We start from the raw sequence: 17,927 nt of genomic DNA on the forward strand, positions 1-17,927 counted from the left end.
CATGACCCAAACCCATCTCTCACCAACAGCCTGCCCTAGTCTCTGCATCCAGGCCCACACCCAGATCTCTCACCAACAGTCTACCGAAGGTTATGTTCTAGACCCTGTGATCTCACAGGGAGATCACAGTCTTGATGATACCATTAACAGGCCGGGTTCGTAACACCATTTACACCACCTCCACTTTAACTGTCACTGCAAGGTGCGTCTGCATGCAGATGTGGTCCGGTCTGTGTGTTTTCCCTCTATTCCGATCACCAGTGTGTGGCCGGTAGTTTCTGTGATGATCTCAACCCCACCGCCGGTTTGTCTGCTTCTCTCGCCTGGGTGGTCGCTAACCAGCATCTACTATTCTCTCTTTTTGTTTTATTGCGTCGCAACAAAGAGTTACCCGTGTGTCTTTGTGTTGTTTTTTTTTGCTCTTCTTTCTCAAAGATGAAGGACTGGGTTTCTCACAGCTCGTGTTGAAACCAGGATGCCCAGAAACCCGAAGCGCACGTTGAATCACAGGAAGCGTTGCACAATAGGAAGTGCCGTTCAAGTGCGTGTTTGTTCCACATTCACCTCCAGCCCTGCAGCGTGACTCTGTCTGACTCAGATAGGCGAAGGTGAACGCCGCGACGTACTTGTTGCGGTTGTCAAGACTAGCCAGTGAATCACCAGAGACGCCGATCAGCATCGTGTTAGCGGAAAGAGTAATGAAAGTGTAAGGAGTCCTGCACTACCTCGTGATACACATCACCAGTAAAAAGTGAAAAGTACTGTAGCATGCACAGCCAACACTGACAGGATGTTCGATGATGTGATGATGGGCCTAAAGCACACGACTTCACACCTTTGATCCTCTTGGGACCATGAGTGTTCTGATGGTTCCACGAGTGAACTGCGTCGCAGCGGGTCAGCTATGTCGTTAGGTGTTTGTGTGGTTGTTGAGCTGTTGCATATTACCGCTATATCTTATATGAACTGCTGTTTGTTCGAAGGACAGCTGGCGGCTGTGCATGTGTTTTAGGTGTTTTTGTGTATCGGTTGTACTGGTGTTTATGTGTGCGTGTGTGTGTGTGTGTGTGTGTGTGTGTGTGTTCCAGAGGCTGACCTCTGCTGGAGTTCTGTGACCAAAGGCCCCCTGCCAGGCCTGGCCACCCCACTCCACCACCACCACCCACTGCTGGTAAGACCTGCTACACCCTACCTACACCCCACCCCACCCTACACCTCCCTGCTACATAACCCCCTGTTTGTAGGTGTGTGTGTGTGTGTGTGTGTGTGTGCGACATGAAGTGAACTTAATTTTTGCGGATTAATAATGAAGATGCCATCAGTCTCTGTCCAAGTGTCTCAGGTGAGTTCAGTGTCTCGGCCTTAACGCTACCTGACCTCTGGATGACCCTGTATGAAGCCCAACCAAGGCTCTAATTGTCAAAATGGGCAAAAAAAATCCTACATTAGTAATGGCTATAATAGTCTGATGTAGGTGTAACACTATCACTGTGTGTGTCTACCAGTGGATTGAGGGCTTGGCTTGTGTAGCTTAACTCCCCATAGATGGCCCTGAGGTTTCCTCTATTGCCTCTCGTAGCGTCGCTCTACCACCGCGACCCGGCCACCACTCTTTTTCCACGAGCGCATCCCCGTTTGTATTCTCCTCCTCGTCTCCTTGGATATGGTTACCATGGCAGCACCACAGCCATGCGTCCCATTGGTTCATCCGCGCGTGTGAACACTGACGCCTAATCCTATCGCTTGCTTCACTTATCCAGATCATGGGGTCTGTGCACGCGCCACGCATCGCTCACACACTAATGCCGTGTTGGCGTGGCGCCCTAGAAACACTGAAAGCCAACAGATTAGGCCAGACCGCTAACTATTTTAGTGCAGCTTCCAGTGCCTGACCCCCCCCCCCGGGGTGAAACGTGCGCCCACGAGAACAGCTGGGGTAGATGCGATGCCTGGTGTGCCATGGGTTAATCAGGCTGTTTTTAATCGGCTAAATACAGGGAGAGGATTTGAAGAACCACGGTGAAGCAGAATCATGATGGGTCGTAAAGACACTTCACGCTAGACTTTGTGGTCAAACCCAAGCCCATACCGCCATCTGCTGGTGGAAACTGGTGGTAGTATTTTTTTTCTCTCTTTGCCATTTTCATCACGTGACGACTGTTTATCCTTACTGTTTATGTTTCTAAATTTAAACTATAACATTTGACCAACCAGCCGGTCCAACTGCCCATTATCCTTAATAAAAATCAGTAGAAATCAACCAGAGAAGCGGACAGGAGGCCATGTGTTTGAGACTGAGAATAGTAAATAATTCAGGCAGAAATGTATATGTCGCGCCTTTGCCCCTAGCATCTGGGAGCTGACACACAGCCTCCGTGCTCATCCATAGGTAGTGAGCCATGATCTGTCTGGTTGGGGGGTGGGGGGTTGTTATGTCTGCTAAAAGCTCTCTGGCGATCTCCATGGTGATGTAATATTGATGACCTCAGAGATCCACCGGGCTGTTGACACACACACACACACACACACACACACACACACACACACACACACACACACACACACACACACACACACACACACACACACACACACACACACACACACACACACACACACACACACACACACACACAGAAGTCTACAGTAACACCACCCATCCCTTCCAGTTTCATTCTATTTTTTGATGCCTTGTTTTAAATCTAGTTGTCTCTACAATTTTTGGTCTAGGAGGTACTTCTTCCAGAATGTGTGGTCTCTAGAATGTTCCGTCTAGAAGGTTTGACTCTTAAATGTTCAGACACAGAATGTTTTGTCTATTAAACATTCTGTGTAGAATGTTCATGATACAATGTTCGGCCTCTAGAATGCTTTCTAGAAAAGGCTCCATATTGAACGTTCTTTCTAGAACTATCCACGTAGAATGTACTGTCTAGAATGTTCTGTGTAGAATGTTTGTTTGGGCAGAAATGTTCTTTGTAGAATGTTCCATCTCTAGAAGGTTCTGTGTAGACTGTTCAGTCTCTAGAATGTCCCTCTTCAAAGCTACAGTTATGTAATTGTTGGCAGAATAAATATTTTATTGAAGTTGACCTGGAGTCCAGGTCTTCAACATTTATCCTAATGAATCCTTCTTAAAGACATAGCCACCGTGTTTGTGGCTTCAATCTATTAAATTCATGGTATAATATGCTTTCCCTGGCTGTTCTATAGGATGGTATTAGATTCATGTCTGGTGTCGGGTGTCGGTCCTATGGCGACATGCTGAGAACATCATATCAATACTACGCCCGGGTCCTCACCCTGTCAGAGATCAACAAATTGAAACATGATTTCCTAATTAATAATTTAATCTTTTTTTTTTATACGGCTATCCTGCCTTTAATGGACAAACATTGATTATGTTGTAATGGATGTAATCTAGTCTTAACCCAAGATTGAATCGGTCGATACAGATGCTTTGGCTCTATGTACGGGCCGTGGCCGACAGGAAGAGACACCATCTCTGATGAGAAATAAATGGCGAGATCATGTGCTTGGTGGTGTGATATTGGGTGGGTCCAAGGTTGAGGGCAGAGCCAACTATATTTACAGATCTGTGTTTCCTCTCCCCTGATTGGTTGTCTCTGTTTAGTGTTCTCAACCAATAAGGTAATGTTTGACTCCCAGGTCTACAGTCAACCTGACCTATAGCAAAAAGACCCCTAACCCATCTAGGATACATGTATGACATGTATCCTGACATGTTTCTGAATCCTAAGCGTCTGCTGAGTAGTAAACTAGTAAACGTTGTGATATGGACGTACATTATGTACCTAGGCCTGTCGCGATAAGCAATAAATCAATTAATCGCAAGATAAATTAAAATGAGCGCGATCATTTTGCCGGCCGCGATAATTCCCATTTGCATGCTTATTTGTTTTCCTCGTGTCTCTCTCTATCAAAGACACTGGACAATGTACCTCGTCATACCACACATGTAAAGTAGCTACATCCCTACGCTGTTTATTTCACTGTTGTGGAACTCGACACGTCTTTACAGTAATGCCTTGCAGGGGGGGAGAAGTCAAGGCGATTACTACATCTCTGCTCTTCAATGACGCCAGAATCCAAGATCGATACCAGTTATACATCACTGAACCACTCAGGGGGTACGATACGATTGTTGTCGACCTCTTGAAACCCAATCTAGTTGTCTGTGGTCGTCGTGTCGATACGAACATGCACTATGATATCCCTGCTGTATTTCCCAGCTCTATAGTTCACTTGTAATGCGATCCATACCACGGTGACCCCTTAGAATTAAGGCGTGCCAGTATGTCTCCCCCGCTCCCTCCCCCTGCATTACCGCGTTCGACCGCCAGAGGGCGCTGCTAGCCTTCCGAATAAACGCCGGGATGCGCCGTTACTACGAAAACACGCATTGCTCCACATCTCCGCGGTGGGCACGGGCCCCACCCTAAACCAGCAGCAGAGTTCAGGCTGTGAAACGGCCCGGAAAAAAACAACTATGCCCCGTTGCGTCGGTTGTGTACTCCTTAAAACACACCGAAATAACCGCAGGGGAAACCTTGTGTTTCACTGCACTTCAGGGTCTGCAGACCAAGTGAACCTGCACAGGGTTGATGGGGAGGTTGATGTGGGTCCTTATTCTGTTACAAGGTCATTCGTGTCAAACACCTTCTGGATTAAAACTGGTTTTAACATGATGTTAAATCATGTTATGTTGACCATGTTCTTCACTCTTTAGGTGTTACTTTATTAATCCCAGACGGAAAATGAGTGAATGTGTCGTCTGGCTGTTTGATCTGTTAGAAAGTGGTCTGGGTTGGGTCTTGTTGACGTGGAATCAGAGGTGTGATTGTCTCTGCTGGAGGTGTGTTTAGTATGTTGTTCTGTTGTTCTTAAGCACCTCTCTGCCTGTTTCTGATCCCGCTAAGTGACCGGAGGGCCGATCGATCGGTGTGGGTGTGGGTGTGTGTGCGCTGTACTTCTTTTACGGTCAGTACTTGAATAACAAGCGTTATGTGTTTTAACAATCATCAATCATCCAGCTGTCTGGCTGATTCTGCTCAATCAATAATAAGAATGAATCCATCAGATCATCTTTATGTCGATTAGGAAAGATCGCCTTCTTCATTACGATGAGAACGGAGAACCTTGGTTTGCATCAGAAGACTCCCTCTCTATACTTCAACACGTGCTACTGCATGCGTCGCTTCTGATTGGCTGAGAGGGTTACCTGGTCACCTGCCGATGGAGTGTTGACGCCACACACCTGTCCTCCGCTGATTGTGTGTGTGTGTGTGTGTGTGTGTGTGTGTGTGTGTGTGTGTGTGTGTGTGTGTGTGTGTGTGTGTGTGTGTGTGTGTGTGTGTGTGTGTGTGTGTGTGTGTGTGTGTGTGTGTGTGTGAATATGCAGACCATGGCAAGGATGCCAGATCATTTCAGAAGTGTAGGGGCCAAACGTGAAATGTCCTTCCATTTGCGTCTGCCTCTCTCCTTAAAGCACAGAGATGGCCCAAATAAGCACTATTACATTGTCTGTGAGTTTGAATGTTATTTTAAGTTTTATTGAATTAAATTCAAAGGAACCGCTGAGATTTCAAGGGAGATCTCTCCATCTTGTCACTCTCAAAGCAAGGCTAAATCGACGTGTAACACGTTGTCCCCTGCGCTTCGCATGAATTCGTACGCATCCCGCCATGACCCTTACCACGGTGGAATTTGATTAGATTCAATACATCCGAGGAAATTATGCAAGCCGAGAAGCACATTTGCAAACGTTAAAGATTTGTGTTGAAAAGTAAGCGGGACCGCGAGCGCTGGTAAATGGCGGCGTGCTGAATCGATCCCGCCCTCCCTTCATCCTCATGCCCCATAGGGACGGCAGCAGAGATATGTTGATTGGTAATTTACAGGCGTGGGAGCACGGAGGGGAAAGGTTGGGGGGCCCAACTTTCCTGCCCTGCTCCCACGCCTGCAAATGGGGTCTGCAAATCAACGCAAAAGGAAAGCGAAACGACCAGAAGATTAAAAGCTAAAACATAACAGTATAATCCACAGAGGAAGCAGCTTAGACCAAATGCTAATTAACAGCTAAACATTTTGTCTTATAAAATGCTAATTAACAGCTAAATGAGGAAGGAAAGGGTTTTTAACTGGCGCTTAAAGAGCTTTACCGAGCTTGCTTCTCTGATTTCTGGGGGGTAACCTCTTCCACAGTTATGGTGCATATTTAATAAATGCAGCATCAGCACCAGCCTTGTTTTGGGTTTTAATGGTAACCTCCGATAGGCCGACAGCAGAGGATCCGAGGGCTCTGTAGGACGTAGAGGTGGTCAGCCAGTCGGTAGGCTGCTCCCTGCCTGTTTCAGGCTTTAAACGTGGATGGGAAGACTACATTCTACACTTTACAGGGAGCCAGTGCAGAGCAGTTAAGACTGGACTGATATGCTCTCTCCTCCTGGTTTCTGTCAGAAGCTCTCTCTCTCTCTCTATTGACTTCTTCAGGAGGCCAGTAAAGAGTGCATTGCGGCAGTCAAGTCACTGTTTCAGATGAAAGAAGGCTTTCTTGACCTACTAATGTGGGACCTAATACTGAGATCATATAATGCAGAGTCATGTAACCACTGACCAAATCAAAGGAGTTATATTCACAAGGCTGATTAAAAGCATATTTGAGCTTTTAAAATGTAGCTTTAAAAAGTAATTCTTCATCCATTTATTGACAACCGATAGTGGGAGAATCTAATAGCGTTGGTATAATTTGGTGCAACAGCGATGTAAAATTCGCAATCAATTGCATAGCTATGAAAGTTAAGTGTGCAGTCTGATAATAACGCTGTGCGGTAGCATATAGAATAATCGAGTGGTGTTGTTTTCTCGGGGAGGGGAGGGGTGGAGTTATTAATGATGGTGACTCCGCCAGTGTTTCCCTGGCATGCATCCAGCAGTGGTGCAGCCTTTTTTGGTATTTCCATATGCTATTTGTTTGCTTTTAAGAACATGTATATCATAGGTGCCCCCCTGCTGCAACCCCCTCAATTGTTCCATTGCCATTAGTGTCATGGGAGAAATATAAAGAGAAGGAGGAACTCAACGAGTGTCCCCTTAAAGTAAAGCAGTCTACATATTTCATTGTGTAGAACAGAAACCGTAAACAGAAACTATCAGGAGACCCAGAGGATGGGAGGGCTACAAGAAACTGAATTTGCATTAATGCCCAAAACATTTGGCTCGAGCACACACTGCTCTCGCCTGATATATCTTCTGTTTTGTTATGCCGCGTTGTATGAGGCCGTGTCGGTTGGACTGCCCCGGGGCACGGATGGAACCAGTGATCACACCAGAACCTCTCTGCACCTGTGCACGTCCGCCCCGTGCACGTCAGCCCCGTGCACATCCGCCCCGTGCACGTCCGCCCCGTGCACGTCAGCCCCGTGCACGTCAGCCCCGTGCACGTCAGCCCCGTGCACGTCAGCCCCGTGCACGTCAGCCCCGTGCACGTCAGCCCCGTGCACGTCAGCCCCGTGCACGTCAGCCCCGTGCACGTCAGCCCCGTGCACGTCAGCCCCGTGCACGCGCACATCCACATCCGCAATTCACACACACACCTCAGCGGCGCTGCTGGAAGAAATTTGAATACTGGTGACTCTGCACTGGGGGTGCGGGGCGTGGCTAACTGCAGAATCCAACTCGCCCCACAAACACAAACAAACTAAACAGCTCTAGGATTCCCCCACCCAACCGCTCCTCTTATCTGGGTGCAGTTATTAAAGGTAGAGTGGGGTGCATGTGTTAAAGGTAGAGTGGGGTGCATGTGTTAATGGTAGAGTAGGGTGCAGGTGTTAATGGTAGAGTGGGGTGCATGTTATTAATGGTAGAGTGGGGTGCATGTGTTAATGGTAGAGTGGGGTGCATGTGTTAATGGTAGAGTGGGGTGCAGGTTGTTATTGGTGTAGTAGGGTGCAGGTTGTTATTGGTGTAGTAGGGTGCAGGTTGTTATTGGTGTAGCAGGGTGCATGTTGTTATTGGTGTAGTAAGGTGCAGGTTGTTATTGGTGTAGTAGGGTGCAGGTTGTTATTGGTGTAGTAGGGTGCAGGTTGTTATTGGTGTAGTAGGGTGCAGGTTGTTATTGGTGTAGTAGGGTGCAGGTTGTTATTGGTGTAGTAGGGTGCAGGTTGTTATTGGTGTAGTAGGGTGCAGGTTGTTATTGGTGTAGTAGGGTGCAGGTTGTTATTGGTAGAATTGGGTGCAGAGGGGCGGGGTTAGGGTACAGAGGGGCGGGGTCAGGGGTGTGTAGGGCTGCTCTGTTTTCGGGTCGTCTGATTGGTCGACGGTTGGCGGCAGGGTCTGTGTGGGTTTGGGTTGAGCTAATGTGATGTGGCGTGTCACCGAGGGAATGTAGGTCAAGTTTAGAGCGCCACTCCCGTCCCTGCTGCAGTCTGACCCCACCCCTCGCAGACACATGGCACACAAATCCAGCAGCCCCCAAACCCAACCCTCTGCACCCTCTAAATACCCTCAAACTCTGCCGATGGAAAGTATACAGATGATAAACCACACAATAAAATATCATGCACGTATAGAATACGTTGGGGGCTGAAGACGCATCACCATGCACCCGCAGACGCACAGACACAGACATGCTCTACTACTGTACACGCCCCGGGCAGACCGTCTCTCCAGGACACCGCCCACATGACTGAGCTCCTCATGTGTAGGAAGAAGGGGGGGGGGGGGGGGTGGGGGGAGAGAGATGGAGAGGGGAGAATGGAGAGATGGATGCAAGAGGGAGGGCGGTGGAGGAGGGAGATGGAGAGAGACTGAGGGAGGAGACAAGGATGGAGAGAGAGGGTCGGAGGGAGGGATGGAGAGAGGGGGGAAAGGGGGGGAGAGAGAGAGAGGGAGGTTGTTTTCGGGCTCTACTACGAACCCGTGCACGTGTTTTCCACGCTGGTCTGGAGGAAAACCTCATGTCAGCACTCTCTTAGCATTAGCTTAGTGATGCTCTAGCTGCTCTCCCAGAAACCCGGCAAGGTCCCCTCCATGCACGCCCCTAGCCGGCGTGCACGCCCCCAGACGCTGTGCACGCCCCTAGCCGCCGTGCATTGCGTGCCGAGCGGCTGCTGCACTGCAAGGCGTGTCTATGTTGCGTCTGTAGTGATGCTGCTGCTGCTGCTGCAGCTAATGCTGCTCCTATATTAGTCTCTACTCATTCTTCATTTGGATTCTTATTTTCACGGTCTTTAATCAGTGTTTTCACTTTGTTCAATTCATTATTTTTTTGGTCATTTTCCTTCAGTCTTTATTCTATTTAGACTATTTTATACAATCTTCATTTATTTGAGTCTTCATTTAAACAATTTTTTTTATTCCTTTTATTTATTAACTTGAAATGATATAGCAGTGGCTATAAATATTTAATGTATATACATATATAGGGAGCATTTGAGGCTAAAGAGAGGCTTAATATGTGACGGTATGCTTCTGTTACCATAACAAGATGAAGACCCGTTAGATCAGTGTCTGGCTCCGTAGTGGAATAAAAAAATCTCTCCCAGCCCCCAGCATGCACTGCTTCCCTAATCCGCCGTGTTTAGCGCATTACCTCAACGGCATAAATATATTCATCACTACTACTACTACTATGGCTACTACTGCTACTTCTACTACTACTACTACTGTACTCTTTGCTCTCTGATTGGCTCTTCTCGGCTCTCAATGGAGCCAACTGTTTTTTGGCTCCATGGATACAGCACATGATTCGCTAGACTGGCTCAGCCAATGGGAGAGCAGAGTGGATATCTGGTTGTCGGGGGTAACTCTGGTAGCTGTCCTGACTGGCGCACGCTATGTCTTTTGAGAAAAACAAAAACAACCTCTCTCCCGCTCTTCTCTTCCCCTCTTCCCCTCTCCCCCTCCTCCCCCCTCCTCCCCCCTCCTCCCCCCTCTGTACCTTGCATACCGACACACAGCCTGTTCAGTCACTGGTAAACATTTGCTTGCAGGTTTGATAATAATAATAGTGGTGTTAATTTTTTTTTTTTTTTATAGCCCTTTTCCAGTAATTCATTGAGGCCATAACAGCACTAAAATAAAGGGTAAACAAATATAGAATATCAAACCTTGAACCATTTAAAACCATACAAATGAATGAAGTTAAGGTTCATCCTTAAGAAGGAGTAATTTTATGTGAGTTATATTGTATGTTTAGTTGTGTTATTGAGTGTTGCGGTTTTAGGAGTGTGTTCAGGAGTGTTGTTCTTTTAGGAGTGTGTTTGGCAGTGTTGTGTGTTCAGGAGTGTTGTTCTTTTAGGAGTGTGTTTGGCAGTGTTGTGTGTTCAGGAGTGTTGTTCTTTTAGGAGTGTGTTTGGCAGTGTTGTGTGTTCAGGAGTGTTGTTCTTTTAGGAGTGTGTTTGGCAGTGTTGTGTGTTCAGGAGTGTTGTTCTTTTAGGAGTGTGTTTGGCAGTGTTGTGTGTTCAGGAGTGTTGTTCTTTGAGGAGTGTGTTCCGGAGTGTTGTTCTTTGAGGAGTGTGTTACGGAGTGTTGTTCTTTGAGGAGTGTGTTCCGGAGTGTTGTTCTTTTAGGAGTGTGTTTGGCAGTGTTGTGTGTTCCGGAGTGTTGTTCTTTGAGGAGTGTGTTCCGGAGTGTTGTTCTTTGAGGAGTGTGTTCAGGAGTGTTGTTCTTTGAGGAGTGTGTTCCGGAGTGTTGTTCTTTGAGGAGTGTGTTCCGGAGTGTTGTTCTTTTAGGAGTGTAATTGAAGTTTGTTCTTTTAAGACTGTGTTTTGGACTCTTGTGTGTCTAGGTGTTTTCTTTTAGGAGTGTTTTTGGCAGTGTTGTGTGTTTTAGGAGTGTTCTTCTTTTAGGAGTGTGTTGGGCGGTGTTGTGTGTTCAGGAGTGTATCTCAGGAAGACTGTCCGGCTTCTTCTTCTGCGCCCCGTCTCTGCTTCTTTAATATCATGTATAATGCAAGGTGCTGGGGCGGCAATACGTGGGGGGGGGGGGCTGTGTGTGTGCTCTGGGGATGAACCCTTCAGACGTCCTGAAGGTGACCTCGTTCCCCTGCAGAGGGGAGATGGGGGGGGGGGGAGACACGCCCCGGGCACGCTCTGCGTCCCCCCCCCCGTCCCCCCCGTCGCGGGCACTGCAGGGTCCGGGGCGTTGCCACCCTCACAGGGCGGGGGTTGGTCTGGACTGGAGGCCTGGGGGGGTCTATGGGGGTCTATTGGCGTCTGCAGTTCTGATGGGGGGGCTCCTTGCAGGGGTGTTGGTTGTGCAGATTATTGATGACGGGAGTAAATGACTTATGAAATGTATTGCATAAGGCATGACACGGGGATCATAGTTGGGATCTGTGGCTCAGAGATCCTGGTGATAGTGGTGGTAATACATGACTCCTCCCCCTACACCTGTCTCCTGTTTATCTGCTACATCTCCGTCTGATCTACCTAGCTGCCTTTCTATCCGCTCTGAATACCCGTCTGTCTGTCTGTCTGTTCGCTTTACCTACCTACCTTTTATGTATTCTCTGCCTACCTGCCTATCTGTCTGCACCACCTACCTGTATGTCTGTCTGTCTGTCTGCGTTACCAACTTACCGGTCTGTCTGCTCCACATTCCTGCCTTTCTACTCTATTTACCTGTCTGTCTGCCTACCCAGCCAACCTTGTCTGTCTGGGTCATTCCAAGTCAACTGTCAATAATCGCACTTGACGGCCGGCCACCAGAGATCGCCCTCTCTCTCTCTCTCTCTCTCTCTCAATCTCATGCTCTCTCCCTCTCCCTCTCCTCTCCTACTATCTGTCTTGTCAGTAAGTGTTAGGTCTGAGTGTTGTTTCCTGCCTGTCAGGTCCCATATTCACCATGACAACATAGTACCACCGGTGCTGATGTGAGTGTTTGGAGCGGGTCATGAGGTCATGACCCCCGTGTGACCCACGATGGTCAAGTGGCTCACTGCGGTCTGTGTTTGGTAAAAGATGCACATTTCGTCAGCGTATTTGTTGTTGTTTGGTCGGGCATCTGACGTTCACATGTCAACATGTAATCACGTCAAACACGCGATAATACGTTGGATTAAGCTTTTAAGCTGATAGAGATCCTCACTTACATGGCTCCGAGTCCGTCTGCTCCACAGTGTGTAGATCGACTTGGAGGATTTTAATTTACTTTCATCATTGGATGCTTTAGGTTCCAAATGACGTGTGTGTGTGTGTGTCTGTGTGTGTGTGTGTGTGACGTGTGTGTGTGTTCCTCTTCCCACGTTCGACAGTTACTCAAGTTGTATTCCCATGGTGGTTTTGGGTGAGCCCACCACTCCTCATACCACTAGTCTTGTTCTCAGAACTACCAGCTTCTACCCACAACCTGCTGCACTGAACCAAACCACCTAGTCTTTTATCACAGTAGGTATGTCCTTCAGTCTGTCCTCCATCAAAGCTACAGACTGTCCTCCATCACAGTTACAGTCTGACCTCCATCACAGCTCCAGTCTGTCCTTTATCACAGCTCCAGTCTGTCCTTTATCACAGCTCCAGTCTGTCCTTTATCACAGCTACAGTCTGTCCTTTATCACAGCTACAGTCTGTCCTGTATCACAGCTCCAGTCTGTCCTTTATCACAGCTCCAGTCTGTCCTTTATCACAGCTCCAGTCTGTCCTGTATCACAGCTCCAGTCTGTCCTTTATCACAGCTACAGTCTGTCCTGTATCACAGCTCCAGTCTGTCCTTTATCACAGCTCCAGTCTGTCCTTTATCACAGCTCCAGTCTGTCCTTTATCACAGCTACAGTCTGTCCTGTATCACAGCTCCAGTCTGTCCTTTATCACAGCTCCAGTCTGTCCTTTATCACAGCTACAGTCTGTCCTTTATCACAGCTCCAGTCTGACCTCCATCACAGCTCCAGTCTGTCCTTTATCACAGCTCCAGTCTGTCCTGTATCACAGCTCCAGTCTGTCCTTTATCACAGCTCCAGTCTGTCCTTTATCACAGCTCCAGTCTGTCCTTTATCACAGCTCCAGTCTGTCCTTTATCACAGCTACAGTCTGTCCTGTATCACAGCTCCAGTCTGTCCTTTATCACAGCTCCAGTCTGTCCTTTATCACAGCTCCAGTCTGTCCTGTATCACAGCTCCAGTCTGTCCTTTATCACAGCTCCAGTCTGTCCTGTATCACAGCTCCAGTCTGTCCTGTATCACAGCTCCAGTCTGTCCTTTATCACAGCTCCAGTCTGTCCTTTATCACAGCTACAGTCTGTCCTGTATCACAGCTCCAGTCTGTCCTTTATCACAGCTCCAGTCTGTCCTTTATCACAGCTCCAGTCTGTCCTTTATCACAGCTCCAGTCTGTCCTTTATCACAGCTCCAGTCTGTCCTTTATCACAGCTTCAGTCTGTCCTGTATCACAGCTCCAGTCTGTCCTGTATCACAGCTTCAGTCTGTCCTGTATCACAGCTACAGTCTGTCCTCCACTCATAGCGTCACCACAGCTAGTGTGAGGCCCCACTCCACAGCTCACACCCAGGGCAACACAACGTAACTCAAGTATTCTGCGATCGACATTAAATACAGACAAACAAGAAGCTATTTAGACATAACCGATGTCCATGATGCAGCGATTCAGCTGACTGATTCAGCCGGAGAGAGGCGCGCAGGGCTGAGGCTGGAGAGCACTGAACCCTCCGGCTCTCCAAGGACCACGGCGCTACGCGACAGAGCTCCTGCCCGCAGAGCCGCGGATGAAAAGCAGAAGTGTGGCCTTGGTGGAGCCGGGCAAGCGGAACCCTCTCTATAAATCACCTTTTTAAAATACCTCTGCCATCTGGTCGCCCATAGCAACGGGAAGCCATAGCCACAGCAGGGGTCCTCTGGGAAGACCGGCGCTGAACTGAGACGGCAGGGTCACCGGGTTCACCCTGGCATCTTGTCCGGATCGGTCACATGGCGTACCCTCAGGCAGTTAGCTTTACCCAGAGGCTCGACAGTCAGGCTGAGGTCAGCCCAAGCATACGGACATTATTGGACGCTGGATAACGCTCGTTAGAGCGGGTAACTTGATTCCAGCGCCTCTTTTAGTGGTCAGGAATGGCGGTCCCATTTCACCAAAGTGCACCTAGGGGTTATTGAGGTGTTGCGACATCAAAAGCTGCATCACAGGCGCTAGTGAGTGAGTGAGTGAATGTATGAATGTATGTATGAATGAATGAATGGAGGAGAGGCGTACATATTAGAAAGTTGAGCGGTGTATAAATACAGACTGTCGTGGGAACCGAATGAGTGGCCTGCTGATGGACTGCGTAATGAGGCGCTGTTGTGTTGGTTCCCCAGGTTCCTCCGGGACCCGACCATGGGGAACCTCCTGAAGGTGCTGACCTGCACCGACCTGGACCAGGAGCCCAACTTCTTCCTGGACTTTGAGAGTAAGACCCTCACCATCCCCCTCGTCTCTCTCCCCTGGTGTATACCACACACACACACACATACTGTACACCCTCTCGCTGAAGTAGGGGTGCTTAAACATCATCTTGGAATACTAAAGTACATTTTCAGCATCTGTGGGTCCTGACCCAGTCCCGGAAAAACACTGAGCACACAAGAGCTGGTGTACTCAAAGGCATTTGTCTGTTGTTGCGCCACTACCCATCTCCATCATGACCCATTCTGGTTCCCTAACCATAGTTTAAGAGCCCCTGCCTTAAATATAGCCACCACTATGTTGAACCCACTGACCCACCCCTACGTTGAACCCACTGACCCACCCCGATGTTGAACCCTCCCACCACCATGTGAAACACTTACCCCTATGTCAAACACTTAACCCCTATGTCAAACCCTTAACCCCTGTGTGAAACACACCCATTTATGCTAAAACTCCTTTTGAAGCCTAGCTGGTACTAATGCGCCGCCGCTTCCTGCAGATGCGACGCCCACGGAGGCAGAGAGGGAGGTGTGGCTGCAGGTGGACGTGGTGCTGAAGGACGCCAGAGGGATCCTGGACGAGCTGCAGGCCTACAAGGGAGCGGGCCAGGAGATCCGAGAGGTGCGCACCCCTTCAGCCGCTCAGAGGATGGGGAGCGGGACTCCCAATGGGAAGCCTCCTTGAGAACCAGTGGCTAACCTGAGGCGGCCTGCTACCCCACCATCATATCCATTTACTGGATATGAGATACTTATAACAAAGTGGCTTACAGTGACATACATTAAGGAGCAGAAGTAAATTCTATTGCATTCTCACACTTTATTGTGTTTTAGAACGTTTTTATCACTTTCCAAAACATTATTTTGCTACATATATTCTGTGTTTCTATAATTCTCTGTAACATAACTGTCCCGTTGGTTCCGTCTATCGCTAGGCCATCCAGAACCCAAACGACGATGTTCTGCAGGATCAGGCGTGGGCCGCCGTGGTTCCGCTGGTGGGGAAACTCAAGAAGTTCTACCAGTTCTCCCAGAGATTAGGTACGTAGCACCCACAGCCATCACGGTCTGTTTGTGAAGCTCTGTTGGAAGAGGGCTCTAGGTGATTCACAGTAGAGACCCGCATGTAGTTCCTCTAACGGCCTCTAGGGGGTACACGGTAAAAACAAGCATGTTGTTTCTCTAACGGCTTCTAGGGGGTTCACAGTAAAATCAAGCATGTAGTTCCTCTAACGGCCTCTAGGGGGTTCACGGTAGAGACCCGCTTGTAGTTATTCTAACGGAATTAGTTCATATGATGAATGTGATGTATTTACTGTGGTCCAGATTGTCAGGTTGGTCGTCAATGCGCCGAATACGAACGGTTTCCGTTGCTGGCGGCAAACGATATCTTCGCTCCGTAGAAAGCAAGGCAACTTTATTTATATAGCACTTTTCTCAAAGTGCTTCACTTAGAAATATCACCATAAAATAAAATAATAAAATAAAATAGGTAAGTAAAAGAAAACAAGGCAAAATAATAAAATGCATTGTAGAAAGTGCACAATAAAATTAAGTAATAAAATACATACGTAGTTTAAACCATCTTCCTGCTGCTTTCGTTAAATGCAAAGACAGAAAATGCATTGTAAGACGATTTGAATACCTAATAATAATCAATGCCTCGCCCTGCTCAAACACCCCCTCCATATTCATTTACATCAAATATTTGGCAAAAATTATTTGGGTTCTCCCTTTACCACCCAGCTTTATATACATGGAGCTTACATGCTGACTACAGCAGTCTTTACTGTTCAACCTTCTACATACAACCTTCTACATACAACCTTCCACATTACAACCTTCTACATACAACCTTTGTCCATGACCATAATAGCTAACCTCATTGGCACTATTGGCTACTGTTGGCTAATCAAACACATATACTCTCACATATGCCTACCTACGTGTGTGTACATAAATGCGCACGCACACCAAAGGTATTCAGATACACACACACATGCGGTCACCCCTCCTTGTATAAACAAGCGTGTAAGCCTTTCCCTGCATTGACATGCTGCTAGCGATGCAGTCTTCTGATTGCCGCTATTGGCTGCCTCGTTACTATGGCGATGGGAGAAGGTGGGGCTGGGAAGGCTTTACACCCAGGGACCCCCCCCCCCCAACCCCGACCCCCTAGGGCTGGTGGGGTGCCTTGATGACCTTCGCCCTGTTAATCCCTGTTACGGCGGTAATCCCGGTTACCGAGGGAACGGCAGTCAATGGAGGCAACGGGCGCCATCCGACGCTCGCTATTATGTAACAAAGCAGGTCGGCGGGTTGCCCTGATGGGGTTCAGAGGTCAGGATGTGGCCCGCGGCGCAGCCTGCTAGACAGCTGGCTACAGGCTAGCCGGCTAACCAGTCAACGCTAGTAGCAGGGGCTAGAGGTAGCTGTTGGTTTGCTGTTCAAGAACCCCTATTTCAAAGCCGGGCGTGATGTTATTTTAGCTCTCAAAGTCTAGCCGTCTGTGACATCACAAGTGGGAGTGATGTCACCAAGATGAATGACGGATACATGAGCCTACATGTCTACGCAGTGGGCCGAAAGGCTGGTAGGCTGTTGCGTTAATAGGAGCCCCACTTAGTTTTTGCCAATTTTTGCCAGCACACCTAGCATTTGCCAATGGTAACGCAGCTAGGTTAGCGGCTGTCGGTGTTGTCGTAGGTGTATCGTTACTACCATGCTACTGTGTAGGAGCTACAAACGGCTAGCGGGGCTAGGGGCTAGCTAGACGCCCCTAGACACACAAAGGCTGATGCCAAGCACGCTTTTTAGCTAACCAACCAACTGGCTCATGGTTCCGTGCTCTACTTAACTCTGTTTCATTACCCACAAGCCATCATGCTGGTTAAAGTGCCCATGAGCCAACACCATGCAGGTTCAGTGACGGAGGAAGAGTTTCATGTCCCTCCATGCCTGTGTGTCTCACTCTCTCTCTCTCACACTCACTCTCTCACTCCCCCTCACACTCGCTCTTGCCCTCGCCCTCGCTCTCGCCCTCAACCTCGCTCTACTCTGCGCTGCCATGACCTGAGTTGCACCAGACCCCCTCTGTCGGAGTCGGGTCTCTCCTCCATTTTGGATCTTGTGTTGACAGACGGGGGGGGGGGGGGGGGGGGGCGGGGGTAGCTCCACTACTCGGTGTCGAGCGGCGGCGCTACGTTAGCATGTGGGCGTCGTTAGGTCAGCGGACACCAGGAGGGATCAATTAACCCCGTCATCTGGTCGCCGGGACAGACCAGTGTACCACAGCCGCTGCAGTAGTCTGTCCTCTGGTCCGTCTGCTGAACTGGTGTAGGTCTACCAAGTCTAGCCCTGATAAGGCGCTGTGGTTTCTTTCGTTCAAACAATGCATGGAACAAAGCAATGGACAGACTACCAACACCCCCGTCACCAACACCACTACACCGCCCCGAGCGATCTGCTCTTGTGCCAATAAGATAATGAGTCTCACGTTTTATCACCG

General features: G+C 48.6%; 1 protein-coding gene across 1 annotated transcript in view; it reads left to right on the forward strand.

The window, feature by feature from the left end:
- The window catches only part of LOC132452919 (CYFIP-related Rac1 interactor B-like), a 30,967-nt gene that overhangs the window by 7,890 nt on the left and 5,150 nt on the right, over positions 1-17,927 (forward strand). Inside the window, exons 2-5 of the mRNA XM_060045754.1 lie at positions 1,089-1,171; positions 14,330-14,421; positions 14,920-15,041; positions 15,355-15,467. Of these exons, the coding sequence (XP_059901737.1) occupies positions 14,349-14,421; positions 14,920-15,041; positions 15,355-15,467 (308 nt within the window). The 5' untranslated portion in view covers positions 1,089-1,171; positions 14,330-14,348. The remainder of the gene's footprint in view (positions 1-1,088; positions 1,172-14,329; positions 14,422-14,919; positions 15,042-15,354; positions 15,468-17,927) is intronic.

The sequence above is a fragment of the Gadus macrocephalus genome, chromosome 23, assembly GCF_031168955.1.
Source record: "Gadus macrocephalus chromosome 23, ASM3116895v1".
Taxonomy (NCBI): domain Eukaryota; kingdom Metazoa; phylum Chordata; class Actinopteri; order Gadiformes; family Gadidae; genus Gadus; species Gadus macrocephalus.